Source organism: Oryzias latipes, chromosome 11 (genome assembly GCF_053564925.1).
Source record: "Oryzias latipes strain Hd-rR chromosome 11, Olatipes_Hd-rR_3.1".
Taxonomy (NCBI): domain Eukaryota; kingdom Metazoa; phylum Chordata; class Actinopteri; order Beloniformes; family Adrianichthyidae; genus Oryzias; species Oryzias latipes.
The window spans coordinates 9,984,134-9,999,053 of NC_136247.1; the positions used below are offsets into that span (position 1 = coordinate 9,984,134).

Here is a 14,920-nt window from a genome sequence, read left to right on the forward strand (position 1 = left end):
GACAAAATCGTTTTAAAAACGTTTTTACTCCTGCACATTGCTTTTGGGGGGTAATATACACATATTAAAAATATGTATTTAATAATTCTAAATACTCTACAGTTTGGTTGAAGAGGAAGTTAAAGGGTCTTAAATGTTCCCTTCCATCCTAAAGCTGCTGTAGACACCATCTACGGTTGGGAAGTGTCACTGCAAAGCCTGGCAAAGACACAAGTGTAAATGCACTAAGTCACAAACCAGGTTCCACCTCTGAACTCAGTACACCGATTCTTGGAAAATTTGGAGCAAGCTCACCTTTTTCCCTTTGTTCATTAGCTTTGATACGTTAATTCTCATTCAGATTTTGCCATTGTCTTGAATTCACTAAAACTTGGTAGATTTATAAAGCGGCAGTTCACAAACATGGCACAGCACAAAAAGAAAAAAAACCTCATCAAACTTCATTTCATTTTCAGGAGTTTTCCTATACTCTTCAAAAATTAATGAAAACAGACAGAGCTTGAATTTGAGATTTCACCTCACACCACCCAGAATATTGGTGCAAAGGAACAGACAGTTCCTGGTGCTTTTGATCTTCAACGTGAAGCCAAAGCTGAAAGCTAACTGCTAATCAGCATTCAAAAAAATGAGCAGCTACTCTTAGAGCCGTTCTAAGTTTTACATGAATAAATCAAATCAAGTACCTGAATCTAATGTCACCACTTTCAAAATATCAGACCAGAGTAACCGCCTGTCTTAGTTTTAGGTGGTTTTAGTATTTTGCAATGATAGAATTTGAAAAAGATGTCATACATGTGAGTTGAAAAAGAATAATTGCTTCTTCTCATACTGTCATTTCATATGTGTCTTTAAATGTATTTGAACAGCTGCCATCACCTGTTCTCCCTATGAAAAACTGTGAAAAATATGATTTTGCCTGTTTTCCAGGACGTCTGGGAACTGATGACATCATGTCCTGACATGATGCTGAAATACTGGACTTGACATGGCCCGACGTGTCTGCTGACTTGACCTTTGTCCATCATTGGTAGTCACCAAATGTTGCAGTCCGGATAAGTGGTTGTAGGTGGAGGGACATTCTTATCAGGTTCTTGTAGCTCTTTGAGAGGTTTTGAGACAGTTTTGTCCACTGCTGCATTGATGTGTGAAAAGGGTACATAGAGGAACAGCTGCCCCGCAGAGCTGTCTTTCTGAACAATGGAGGGTCTGTTTGTGTCCTCGTTCAACCGATGTTTGATTTAAAAATAGACAGTTATTGGAAACGACCTTCAGAGAGACGCTGTATTCATTAGGGAATCCCATCGTCCTATTTCTGTCGGCAAACGCTGGAGTGTTTGGATAAGGACTGATGCTGAAGTATTTATAGGGTGGTATCCTCCCACGGACCCTCTTTTTCCTTTGTGCGGTTATGCTGGATACACACACACACCCACGCCGTTGTTTGGATGTGCAGCTTCGAGCTGCGAATCAGTTTGTTCAACACGTTTGGTTCCCCATGTTTGCCGCAGCGCTGGTATAAGTGGGGGCGCTGTGTTTACACCTCACCGAATGATGTTGCATAACTGAGGCTGTTGCTGTGGCAACGCCTCCTCACCCACGCCCGACACACACACAAGCATCTGAGCAAGAGTACCCGGACGCTCTGGAGCCACGGTGGTTTGGCGCTCTCCAAGCAGCAGTTTTACAGGCGATGCTTGCAGAGGTCGTTTCATGCACGTCCAGCACGGGGGTGGGCGGACGGTTGTCCACCTGAAGCACCAAAGCAAGGATGTCACCTCACACAGTGGAGACGTTTCTGCATTTCATGTGAGAGATCCACAACAAACAAGCCCCCTGTCCTAAATAAAGGTCCCCCCATGGACCAACTAAGTGTCTGAGGCTAGCTTCTGCAGACTCTAGAAAAACCCACTCCAATAAAAATTGTGCTTTAGGTGTTTGTAACATGTTCTTGGGGCATTTTCATGATGATAGAGGACATTTAAAAATAAAATTCAGCTTATAATTTATTTTCAGAGTATTTCTTTTTTAAATCAGTGTGAATCAGGAGCAGACGAAAAAATTCTTCTTGGAAAAAGGTCGTATTTTTGATGCAGTAAATATGCTGGGTGGGGCAGAAGCTCTCTGCTCTGCTCCATCCTGATCCATCCATCTGATGCATCAGAATTTGATCAGAATCATTTGTTGTTGTCGGGATTGAGACGGCAACGGTTCTCAGCTGCCCATCTATGTGATACTTCGGTGTTCACAACGAGCGACCAACACTTGTGACTGCAGCTCAGAGATCCGTGCCTGAGTCTGTCATCTGACCTGTGGCTTCATGCTCTGGACATGAGACAGGCTGAGCTGATGAAGTTCTGACCTGGTGGTCAGCTTGATCAGATGGTAAGGGAAAAATGCCAGAAAGACTTACTAAGCTGGGAGAGAGTCTGTCTGTGTGCAAATATATGTTTGAGTTTTTCAGGAAAACCAAAAAACAGCATCTCGTCATGTAGGTTTCTGTCAATCATCTCCATCAAAGAAAGATTTGAAGAAGTGTGTTGCATGCCTTAAAGCCAAAAATCTGTTGTTTAACAGTCAAATTCTCCTAGTCCAGAGAACAATTTTTCCTCAGGTTGCAGGAACAGACCCGCGTACGACCTCAAACCGAGCCTCTGACGTCTTCGCAAAAGCACAGGAGGTTCTGAGACGAGCCAATCCAAAGCGGAATCCTGGATCCGGTTGTGTGTTCAGCAGCAGCGGCCTGCTGTGGTGTCAGCATTTCCAGTGACTTCACTGCAAAAGGAAAAATCCCCCCTGATGCGAAGAGCAGGCTCTGCTAATGAAGGAACATTTTTGGAGCTCAAGCAGCAGAAAAGGAACGCATTCAGAGACGAGCAGAAGGAAACTCGAGAAGAAGAAAAAACTACTTTCTATTTGGAATTGCATATTTTCTACGTTTCAAAAGTTTTTCTTTAACTTACAAATGGGTGTTTGCTGCAGCAGCTAAAACGTCTCTTTAAGTTTCTGAAAGGGTCACACAGATGCTCCCGCAGCTTTTAGACTCCAAAGATCCATCCTTTACGTGGGAAACAATGGAGAACTCTCCAGGAAGGAAGTGACTAAAACGAGTCCAGAGGCCGATCATTCAGGAGGTCAATAGTTATTGAACAAATATTCTGATAAGACACCAAAACGTTCTGTCCCATTTGGACTTAAACTATTACAACAACTTTCAGAAAAAGTGACAAACACTGTGGTGGGAGTGTGATGGTGCGAGCTGAAACTCACGAGAACTTTAAGGAAATCCATTTCTGACATATGTAACTATTAAATTGATCCACAGGTGTGAGGAATATCCCAAACTTGATGCTGATAAAGGGGCAGGATTTGAGGCAGGATGGGGGCCCAAGCCCCGGCACCAGAGTAAGTCTCACTGTTCTCAGAGCTGATTTGTTGTCTACCGAGAAGTGAACCTCCGGAAGATTTCTTCCTTCTGAATTGCAAACATGAACTAAAAAAAAATCCCAGTGTTCACTGGGAAAGGAATCAGTGAGGAAGACCACCCCGCTGATGCTCAGATGAAGATATTACAACCGTCTTGTGCACTTTGGAATGGCACAGGTTTGCCATTGGATGCTGGTCGTTGTTGAGGCGGTGGGTGGGTGGGAGGGTAGCTTGTGGGGTAAAAATAAAGAGCACAGAGGATGAGTCACCGTTGCCCCAGCCCCAGTCTGGATAAAAATACTCTCCCAGGCACGCGTGCCGCATCGCTCCTCCACGCGCGGCTGACATTACATAAAACGGAGCGTGGGAGGTGTGATGCGACGCATGTATAATTCATCAGGGTGGGATTTGGTGGTGGGGGCTCCCAGTGAATATGTAGCTCCAGTCAGCTGAGCTCTTCATAACAATCCTCTACTGGATCAAAATGTGTAGATTCAGGTCTGTAGATCTTAGCATTGGTTTCAGAATCAAAAGTCAAGAAAGTCTGGGATGAGGAGAGATGGGAGGAGCCAGCAGGAGAACGCCACTGTGATCCTGACATACTGGGAGTTCATCATAAATTGATTTTACCCCAAAAAACAAAATTCTGTAGAAAGATTTTTTTAAACTTCTCTCCCTTTTCTTTTTTTTTGTTTGTTTGTTCTTTCTTCCTCATTCTTTCTCTGTGGTCGATTTATGCTTGTGGGCTTGGGCCCTGTTGCAGAACCAAAGGGTTTGGAGCAGATTGCCCAAACTTCTGGAAGACTTTCTCCAGACTTCCATGATTTTCCCACCACGTGCTTCCCAAGATGGCCGTCTCTTTTATGAAAAAACTGTTATTTTGGACAAATTAGCTTATTTTAACGTGATGATTTTTGATAATTGACAGGATTATCGACTATTGACAGCAGACTGAGCTGGAGGAGCCACAGTACTGCTGTGTACAAGAAGGCCTGCAGCAGACTCTACTTCCTAAGGAAGCTGAGGTCCTTTACTGTGTGCCGCAAGATGCTGGAGATCTTCTACCAGTCTGTGGTGGCCAGCACCTTGTTCTCCTCTGTGGTCTGCTGGGGAAGCAGCATTGCAGTCAGTGACGCCAACAGACTGAAGAAGCTGATCAGAAAGGCGGGTTCTGTCATTGGCTGCAAACTGGAATCATTTGAAGCAGTGATGGAGAGGAGGTCACTGAACAAGATCTTTTTAGATCTGAACAAGATATTTTTACAGTAACGTAGTCATTATTCATTGTACGTGGGGGTCATGGGTCATATGTTTAACAGAGGGGAGTGGGAAGGGTGAAGGATGGGTTGGGTTTTTACTGTAATATTGTGTTTTCTGTTTTTAATGTTAAAGCGTTTCGAGCTGCACAAATGCATGAGAAGCGCTATTTTATAAATAAAGTTTGATTTGATTTGATCTTATCCATCATGGACAACCCAGACCATCCTTTCCTTCTGGACAAACAGAGGAGCTCCTTCTCTCGAAGGCTCAGACAGCTCCGCTGCAAAACTGCCCAAAACAGGAAATCGTTCTAACCAACACAAATTAACTCTACAATAACTCACAGTGTAACAGATGACTTTTGCACATTTTGCACATTATTACCTGTTGTAAATTGTCTTTAAACTATACCGCCTTATTTGTTTACAGTTCTGCTACATTTTTATTGTATTTTCTATTTTCTATTATTATTTTATTTTCTCTTATGTTTTCTGCTACGGTAAAGCACAAATTTCCCCTGTGTGATCAATAAAGTACTTCTGATTCTGATTCTGATTTTTTTCTCAAAACGTACATTTAGATTTTATGTTTTATGAATGTTTTAATCAGCAGAGAAACATTTAAATGGTCTCTTTGCAAACACAGTGTGATTTTATGACACTCAAGGTGCATTTTTGAGCAACTGACACTGAAACCTGACCTCTGACCCGATCCTGCTGTGAGGAAGACACTGAAGAGTTCTGCAAGTTTTTACTTTCAGACTGTATTCTTTAACCACTAAAGTGGCTTCAAGTCAAGAACCATGAACTTAGGAAGCTTCTCCTCCTGCCTATGCAGAACATCTGCAGCAGGCATGTCCAAAGTCCGGCCCGTGGGCCAAATACAAAATTCTACCGTCCCGCAGGTTCCTGTCATAAAATCATTAATATGCAGCCTCCAGCCTTTTATAAAAATCATGAAACCCTTGACAACAGCCTGTGGGTCATTGATCTTCAGAGCCTTTAAGCACCGAACAAAAGAAACAGATTTATTTGAGTCTGTGATCAAAACCCTTTCTAAGATAATTATTTCTCTGTTCATATTATTTATATTTAAAGGATTACAGTGAGCATTACGTCATGAATAATATGCAACATTCCATATTAACATAGACTTTATGTTGACAAATTGTTTTTTGCAAGACAGACTTCTGATTTATTTCATTTTTATTTTTGCTCTTTAAATTTGGGTAAGTGTCTTAAGCTTTAATTCTGTTGGTAAAATATGAGACAAAGATCCAAACTGACTGCGGAGTTCAGGCACAGACGTGCACCAGCTGCACACAGGAAGCCACAAACTCACAGGTAACAAATACTGATGTGGCCTGACATCTTTCTGGCCTGTGTGGCCCCCACCCACCCCCTCACTCCCTTGCATGCAGACGTCCCTCTTGCATAACAACTCTGCTGGGATGTGGAGCTCAGTGGCGCGGCAGGACAAACAGCAGGAATCCATCATTGATGAGGAGGAGCATGTTTGTATCCAGACCCGCCTGATGCTCAGCACTTCAACTGTTACATAACATGGAGGGGGTGGGGAGGAGAAAGAGGAGGGGGATCCTGCATCTGAGGAGCTCAGCTGACTCTTTAACCCACGTCACTCTGACAGAGACTCCCGTCAGGACAGACTGCTGACAGGCCTGATCACAGCCAGAGGCAGGAAGTCTCTGAAGATCAGAGCAGGTTGCTGGTTCTATCCTCACGCAGTTTTTTTTGTGAAGAATTGTTGTGAGGAGTTTAATGCAATAGGGCTGCATGGTGGTGTAGTGGTTAGCGCTCTCGGCTCAAAATGAGAATGCACTGGTTAGAATCCTGGATGGGTCTTTTTCTGTGTGGGTTTCTCCAGGAACTACTGCTTCCAACAGTCCAAAAACATGCTTCATATGTTAATGGGTGATTCTAAATTGCACCTCAGGTGTAAACATGCTTGGTTGTATTTCTGTAACCCTTGTGCTATCCTAGGCATTTTAACATTGGGAGTTGGGTCATCTAGACCAGTGTTTTTCAACCAGTGTGCCGCGGCACACTAGTGTGCCGTGAGAAATTGCCCTCATTAACTGATCTAAAAGCAATTACCATCTCCAGGAAATCAGTCTTTGTTCATCCAAACAGGCCCTGATAAAACACTGAGTAGTTAAGAATATGAAATATCATAAAATTATTTTTTCTTTGTGTTTATAAGAATAACGGGATACCGCGATTTAGCTGAAAAGTCCCGCCCCTTTAACTGTCTCCACCAATCATTCTTGAAGGCTTAATCACATGTCATCAGTCTGACCAATCAGAAGTGGTTAAAGTATTCACTTCCTTGTTTCGATTTAGCGCAAAAAAGTCTCTCTGTTCTAACAAAAATACCAGCTAAAGCTCGTCTTTAGCGGTGTAGCTTTCCACAGAATCTGGTATCAGACTGGAACAAGTGAACAAAACCATGCTGCTCAAAGACGCTGGTCTTTCTGCGGTCGGCGGATTACGGGCACTACATCTCCCATGATGCAGTAAAGTGACTGTCTTGGCGCACAATGAGTGTCTCCTCTTAACGTCTTAAACAACGAACACAAATCAAACAGTTTTTGAATCTTTTGAATGAATTTTTCATACATCTTTTAGAAAAAACAGCTGCAGCTTCCAGCGTTTTCTGCAACTATTATCACAAAAATGCATGTGAGATTGCAGAGCGGCTGTAGATCAATACAGACTGAGCTTTTTCTTTTTCTTTTTATTTATCTATTTTTTTGGATGGTGGTGTGCCGCGGGATTTTTGTCAAGGTTAAAGTGTGCCGTGGCTCAAAAAAGGTTGAAAAACACTGATCTAGACCCACTAGACAGTGCTCTGAACCTTTTTTCTTCAATGATTTGTGATCTTCACTGGTGTCCATGGATTACATGAAATCTTTCCACCTTTATCATGGTAGAAATAACACGTCAAAGTAAGGGTGGGGTCATCTAAGATAGCACAAGGGTTAAGTTGCTCTGGAATTAACTGGCAGACTCTTCAGAAAGTAACCCCGCCTCCGCCTGACAGTAGTAGCTGAGTAGGTTCCTGCACCCCTGTGATCTCCAATGGACATATGCAGGTATGGATGGGTGGAGTTTGAAGCAGGTGCTGCCCCCTACTGTCACCGGTCGTCATCCTGCTGCAAACTCGCTCTGTCAAACCTTTACTGCAAATTCAGGCAGAAAACTGAAAACCTCTTACGTCTGTCCAGAACATTTTTATGTCCCAGTTAGGAAGCTGCAGCAACGTCAACAAACGTCAACCAAGTTTATTTTCCATTTTTCTAACCTGCTTTATCCCTTTCAGGATCACAGGACTGAGCCTAGCTACCGTTGGGTGAAGGCGGGGTTCACCTTGGAAAGGTTGCCAGGCTTTTGCAGGGCATGGAAAATATAGCTTATGTATTTGTTTGTTTTTCAGAAGGTGTAGAAACTTGAGCAGGGCATCGGAGGGAGTTTCCTCTCCACAGTTGCTTGTGCAGGTATTAAGCCCAAAGACACTGTCAGGTAGAGCTGCACAGTGGTGTAGTGGTTAGCGATCTCGTCTCATCCCGGATGGGATCTTTCTGTGTGGAGTTTGTATGTCCCCCACAAGTGTGAGGGTTGACTCTGGACGCCCCAGCTTCCTTCCACAGTCCAAAAACATGCTTCATAGGTTAACTGGTGTCTCTAAATTGTCCATAGGTGTGCATGAGAGTGTGTGGCCCTGCAACAGACTGGTTCAGGGTGTACCCTGCCTTCACAACAGGGATTCAGCAGGGTCAAAGATGGATGGAAGGCACTTTCAGATAATCTGTTGGTCACCTGTATAAACAGCAATTATAAAGTTGAGACAATCTGGCTTTAGAATGATCTAGATTGGATTATATTGGATAATCTGGAATGTCTTGGATTATGACAATGACACAATTTGATGGGTTTCTTTCTTTCATTGCCTCAAATAAAGCTCCTTAGTATGTTGTCTTCGTTTGATATGAAACTTTTTGTTTCTCTTACATCTCAAATCAAAGCAGACTTCCCAAAACCAGATTTCATCCTCTGGTCGTCCTGACTTCTGTGCATGATGTCAGACTGATGAATGGATCACTGTTAAATAGTGCCCTCTTGTGGACGGTTCTGAGCACTTCAGGTGCACCTGTCAGCATCCTGCTGAGATTGAGACACTGTTCCAACGTCACATTTTTTCCTTGAAGGATTCTTCTGCGCGTCTGCTCCTCTCCTCCATTTCTCCTCTTCCTTTTCTCATAGACCTGGAAACCTAATTTATTTTTTTACTTGAAACATAAATGTAGTTTTGCCAAAATGACTTTCGTACATGACACGGGTTAAGACTCATATATAACATTTGTCAGCTCCTGCAGACTGTCAGATGGAAGGAGCCTAAACTAAACTCAGTTTGTTCAAGTAGATCTGCTCCACACCAGATCTGCTCTTCAGATGAAGCTTCTGCAGCAATAAACCATGTGATTCTATATCCTTTCAGTCTGAACTTGGTCAGGATTTCCACCTCTTAGAGCTGATGAAGACTGACACCAGAATAGCCCCTTTACAAATTCATAGAAGCAGAAAGAAACTTGTGTCCAAAACCAATTCTCTCGAGTTCATTTCTGCGTTTTCATCAGTTTAAAAAAATGGAAATGGAGAATTGTTCAAAGAAAAACTCTTTTAACCAGCTGCGAGCCACAAGCGCCACCTGGTGAACGAATTATAGGTAAAATGCTTCAGTTTATGTTTTTATTTGGATTAAAATGGATCATTCATTAATTCATCTGCTAATCTGTTTGTTCCCTTTGGGGGTCACGGGCTGCCTGCAAACGCTTGTTGCAGAATGCGGTGGTTTAATAAAAAACGTTGATGAAATAAACATCTGTGTGGAGTTTCCTTTTTACAATATGGCTCTTTTCTTCCTTATCCCAATCAGAACAGACTCCTGTTGCAACAGAAAAACCTTTAAAAGAGAGAAAAAAAGAAAAGTTAAGTTGTTAAAACAGAAGAGAAGGTTTCAGGGGGGCGAGGAGGACGGTGAACTTTTACCCTGAAGGACTGTGATGTGGAAACACGAGATCAGAGAGCTCTTTCTGAAAACATTTTTATTCCACCTGACTGCAGAGCGAAACAGTTCAGGGGGGGTTTTGTACAGAAAGAGGCAGCAGTTATAAATATCAGGTTCAGCTGGTAGAAAATGTAAAAAAGAAAGAAGATATTTTACATTATGAAACACTGTTGGATTGTCCCCACATCCGTTCACATGGCGTGTATCCAAAGGGGATGGGGCGGGACTGGGTCTAGTTGTGACGTTTTAGGAAAACACTTCAGTGCAACACTGCCCCCTTGTGGGCAAAGCTAAGACTGACACCCAACTCAGGAGCTCATCTGCTCACACGCTTCATGGCACAAACATCTTGATGGGTTTTCTCCTCACGACTAGCTAAAAGTGCAAAAAGCGTCCCAAACTGGATGAAGGGAATCGATGCAGCAGCGTCAGAAAAACAGACGAGTCAAGGAGAACTTTGGCGTTTTTCCTTTTTTAAACCTCCATCAGCAGAAATGCTGCCGTCAAACACATCTGAGTCAACTAAATGAGGAGGAGGAGGAGCCTAATCTTACAAAGAGGCTCTGAAGCTTCACAATTCTAATGATGAAGATGAGACTGAGATCAATCTGAAGAGGAAGATGGAGCCGAAGCAAGGAGACCAGAAACAGTAGAAGCAGCTAAACGGCCAACAACTTCCTACATTCGTATTTTGGTAAAATGTGTGAAAAACTAAGTTGAATTTTGACAATTTTAACTTAAAAGAGAATTCCAATTGTTTATTTTTACACTTTTAATGCTTTATATTATTTAAATTAATATTTTCATTTCATTTTTTATCTTTTTTTTAAGTGGTGAGAAGGTTTTTTTTATTATTGAGAGAAAAAACACATTTACTTGCGTAGGTAGGTCTGTAGGGGGAGCAGTTGAGTATTTTCTTGTATTCATCTTGCAGGTTTTTCGATTTGTTTGTATAAAGTTAGAATCTCATCTTCTTCTCTTAGAAAAAGTCTTAATTCTAAACTTCTGGAACCAGTTTTCTTGGGGACATTTGGTTCAACCAGAAGTCCAGCCTCTGTCAAGAGTTCTTGATGGCACATCTTTCTACTCCACTGACTTCACAAGTCGCAGAGCCGACAAAGTGCAAAATTCAAAACTTCTTCGTTGTTGGACCTGCAGATGACCACAACCAGAAGCTGCAGTTTGATGCTGATTATCTCTGCTGGGTTTTTTAATCCCAAGACTTCCAAATCACTTCTCTGTGTGAAGATCCAAGCTTCCTCTGCACATGTACAGCAGGGAACCTTCAGTCCATGGCTGCAGAAGCATCAGCATGCTTTTGACACAAGGATCTGACAGGAACATGGCTTTGGAGTCCAGCAGGATCTGCACTCAACTATAGAGCTGCATGCAACACAGCTGCAGAAACACTGGGGGGCGCACTTCAAAGGCATGCAGCACCTCCTTCTTCCTCCTTCTTCCTCCTTCCATGCAGCTTCATGTCTCTGCTGGATTATCCTCCCCTGATCCGCCCCAAAGTCAGGTTCCCCTTCCCCGCAGGTCTTCCTCACAGCGTGGCCAGGACACGCGAGAAGGAGATGATGATGGAGAGCATGGTCTGCCCCACGCCTAGGACCAGGGCCTCCAGGGGAGCCATGTTCTTCCCTGCCACGCGGTAAACGCCTGCCACCGCCGCGCCTGAAAAAACAATAATAAAGAAGAAGGGCCATGGGAGAAAAGGTTAGAATCCTCCTGAAACCAAAACCAGAACCTTCCCCATGGACCAGCACTAAGACATCTTTAAACATCCCAAGATTGAAACAGAAGAAATTCACTTTCTTATTACGCTGATGTCACGTTAATATAAATTACTTTCTTTTGCAACAAAACAAAGTGTTTCTAAGTAAATAAATGATGCATTTATTTGATGATTAATTTTATGGTATTTTTTACTTGAGGTCAGAACAACAAGCTGATATTCTCGTTAGGTTTTTAGGACCATAAATAAAAAAATTCTCGTTTGTTTTTGGTTACTGGATTATTGGCTGAGTGAGTGTTCATTGCTTTTGTTGGACCTTTGTCTTCTGTCCATTTTGCAGTTCATCATTAGAGGGAATGGGGGGAGGAAGTAAACACCAAAACTCCTTACCAGTCTTGAGTTTACGGCAATAAATAATATTAGTTTAAACACAAATATTTAAGGGGTTTATATAAATATACACCCGGTTCATCCAATGAAAACGCAATCCTTGCTGCAATAATAAAATCAGTCCAACATGGAATACTTTCAGTTTGAACATTTAAATTACATTTTCAAAATGCTCACTTTTTCATTTTAATTTGAGCTTTTTTAGGGATTTGGTTCCCTTAATGCACTGGAGCAACAATTTCTAAGATCACCCAGGACAAAAATCTAGTCAGAAATTTTTTAAAAACATGCCCATAAATATGCATAAATTTGAGCTTAAATTTTAAATGACAATGTTTTTAAAAGTTGTAATAATAATAATGTTTAATTTTTAAGTAAAAGAATTTGAGTCAATAGAAACAAGGTCCCTTCTGCCACCAGCCCCTAGTGGTCAACCGAAGAACTGCAACATTTTGTGCCTCCAGGTTTGTATTAGATTAATCATTTTGGCACCCCTAGTGGTTTGTGGACGCTTGTAAGCCTTTTTGGGGGGGGGGGGGGGGGGGGCAGGAGGGTCACACGGAGGATAGAGCGTTGTGACTAGACTTACTGGTGATGACTCCCCCAGAGAGGGAGGCCAGGAAACCCCCACTGACCAGCACCACCGTGATGAGGCGGCCCCACCTGTGGCGCTGCAGCAGGATCAACATGAGCAGCCCCATGGCACCGTGCACGAAGAGCGAGGAGAAGAGACACCAGAGAAACACCCAGTACCACATCTCTGAGGAGAACAAACGAAAATTGTTTTCAACTAGATACAAAATGGCGGCGTCTGTATCACAAAAACTTGGTGACTAATTTGGTTGGAGCTGAAAGTAAGGCATTTTATGGGTGACATGACATCACACTCAGTGTAGTTCTCTCATGCTACGCACACATCAGGCATGTGATGTGCATTCAAGAATGCGCTAAACGCAGGTTTTTCAATGTGGTTTTAGCATTTGGTGTTCACTGGACTGTCACTACCCGATACTAGCAGATTTACCCAGAGTTAGAAGAGGCATGGTGGGAAATGTTGAAGCGGTGCAAATCTCATGAACCTTGCTCCAGGCTTTTTCTCAGCTCTATTCCGATATATGAAAGACTTGGTGTCATATAATTCTGTCTGGGCACAACAGTAATTGTTCATCTCTCCTTTATGATCACTTTTGAACCGGTTGGTCTTTCTGTGTTTTGGAAAGGACACTACCCATACATTACTACCAAATCCAAGTCCCCGATTGGTCAAAGTTCTATGGTTGGACTTTTGACGCATACTCAATGGCTGCACGTTTTGAAAGTACACCCCGAAATCTGACTCAAAAACTTGCATTTTTTAAAGTTGTAAACATGATCATGAAGGAGAAATTATTCATTGCAGTTTGTGCTCGGACGGAATTTTTTGACACCAAGTCTTTCACATGTCGCAAGAGAGCAGTGAAAGCAAAAGCCTTGCGTGATTTGTACCGCTTCGACATTTCGCACAAAGCCTCTACCTCTGGAGGGGGTGGAAAAGTACAGTAAAAAATGTAATGAAGAAGCACCTCCCTGCTCATCTGCATGGTGTCTTGCTGAATGTCTGTTTGTGAAACCACGTCCGGCGCAAGCCCGGTGTGAATTTGAAGCGTCATTGGAAGTGGTGGCTTGAATGGGCGTTTCAGAGCCTGATGTGGCGCAGCATACAGTCAGAGGAAGCAGGCTGCAGGCCAAAAGCAAAGGTGAACCACAGATCTGAGCAGATGCGGTCTGGGCCAGATCCTCCGTCAGCATTACCATGAAACTTTATCTGCAGTTTGCAGAAGTGACGACAGCTTTGAACTTTCCAGCTACACAGAAAACCTTTGAGGTGGAAGTTTCTGCTGCTGGAGGTCGGGTGGAGTCGGAGGGTCCAGGACCCTCTCCCTTGACATCTCAGGGAGGTCAGCCCCCCACATTGTGCAGCAGGGTCAAACCAATGTAGCGGGGGCGTTACCCGCGTCCTTCTGCAGCTTCTGCAAAACTATTTCCTGCTGACTCAGCTTTCCTAACTTTCAGTGCCCCCCACCCCACCATCCGCCATGCATTCACATTCCAGACATCAGTCTAAATGAATGAGCAGCATCCAGAGGATGCTGCCCCCCTCCCCCTTCCAAAGGGACTCCACCACATGAGGACAAACGGATGGGCTGGAGGGGGGGGGGGGGGGTAGCAGCAGTTCTCCTCATTGTCACCTCCTCTCAGCTGCCAGCCATTTGGATGATTATGCTGTGAAGGTTTACGTTCGCGTGCACACGCGCAGTTCCACGTACCTGTGAAGTGCTGCAGCGCCGCGCCCTGCACCCAGAGGCCGAGCACCTGCTGCACGGACAGGTTCACCGACAGCTCCCGGCTCATGGCTCCGCCCCCCTCGATGCAGAAGCTGGACCTGGTTTTGGAGGACGGCATGGAGGGGCAGGGCTAGGGGGAGGGAAGGGGGGTCTCTCTGCTGGGGCGCAGATCTCCCCACTGCCTTCACCGGTGCCGCTCTTTGGGTTTGGCTGCGTCCGGAACGCGGAGGGAAGGGCCCGTCGGCGATGCGCGCGGAGCGGAGGCCATGATGGGATGGCGGCGGAAGCGCGCGCGCCCGGCTTGTCCTACATCTGCTGGCCCCGCTTCATCACCCTTAAAGGGCCCGCAGCGCTGTCTGTGCGGGGAGGGGAGGGGAGGGGAGGGGGGGGTACAGTACACGGAGTCGCAACACCTCCGCCTCGAATGGGAAGCGGCTCCGCGAATGGGAAGCGGCGGGCACACGCTGGACGTCATGACGTAAGCGTGACATTAAAATCATAAATTCACCTGCTTTCAGGGACTCGTGACGTCAGTAATGACTGCAGACAAACAACGTGGTTGCTGGGCAACCCCCCCTCCCTCACACACGCCCTACAACTAAAAAATGCAAAAGCGTGTTTATCTGTCAACTGTTGCCCTTGACAACGGGTGGATGCAGAACCCCTCTTCTGATTGGCCTCCACAGCATCACCTGATGAC

General features: G+C 44.2%; 1 protein-coding gene across 2 annotated transcripts; it reads right to left on the reverse strand.

The window, feature by feature from the left end:
• Positions 1-9,788: 9,788 nt before the first annotated feature.
• Positions 9,789-14,672, reverse strand: tmem170b (transmembrane protein 170B). 2 transcript variants are annotated; one of them, XM_004074123.5, is made up of 3 exons: positions 14,203-14,672; positions 12,486-12,656; positions 9,789-11,445 (listed from the first exon to the last, which is right to left on the reverse strand). In XM_004074123.5, exons 1-3 carry the CDS (start codon positions 14,336-14,338, stop codon positions 11,315-11,317), a joined length of 438 nt encoding a protein of 145 aa, XP_004074171.2. In that variant the 5' UTR covers positions 14,339-14,672; the 3' UTR covers positions 9,789-11,314. The 2 variants fall into 2 exon arrangements, with proteins under 2 accessions (XP_004074171.2, XP_078811442.1); XM_078955316.1 differs by lacking the exon at positions 14,203-14,672 and adding an exon at positions 13,459-13,829.
• Positions 14,673-14,920: the final 248 nt, after the last annotated feature.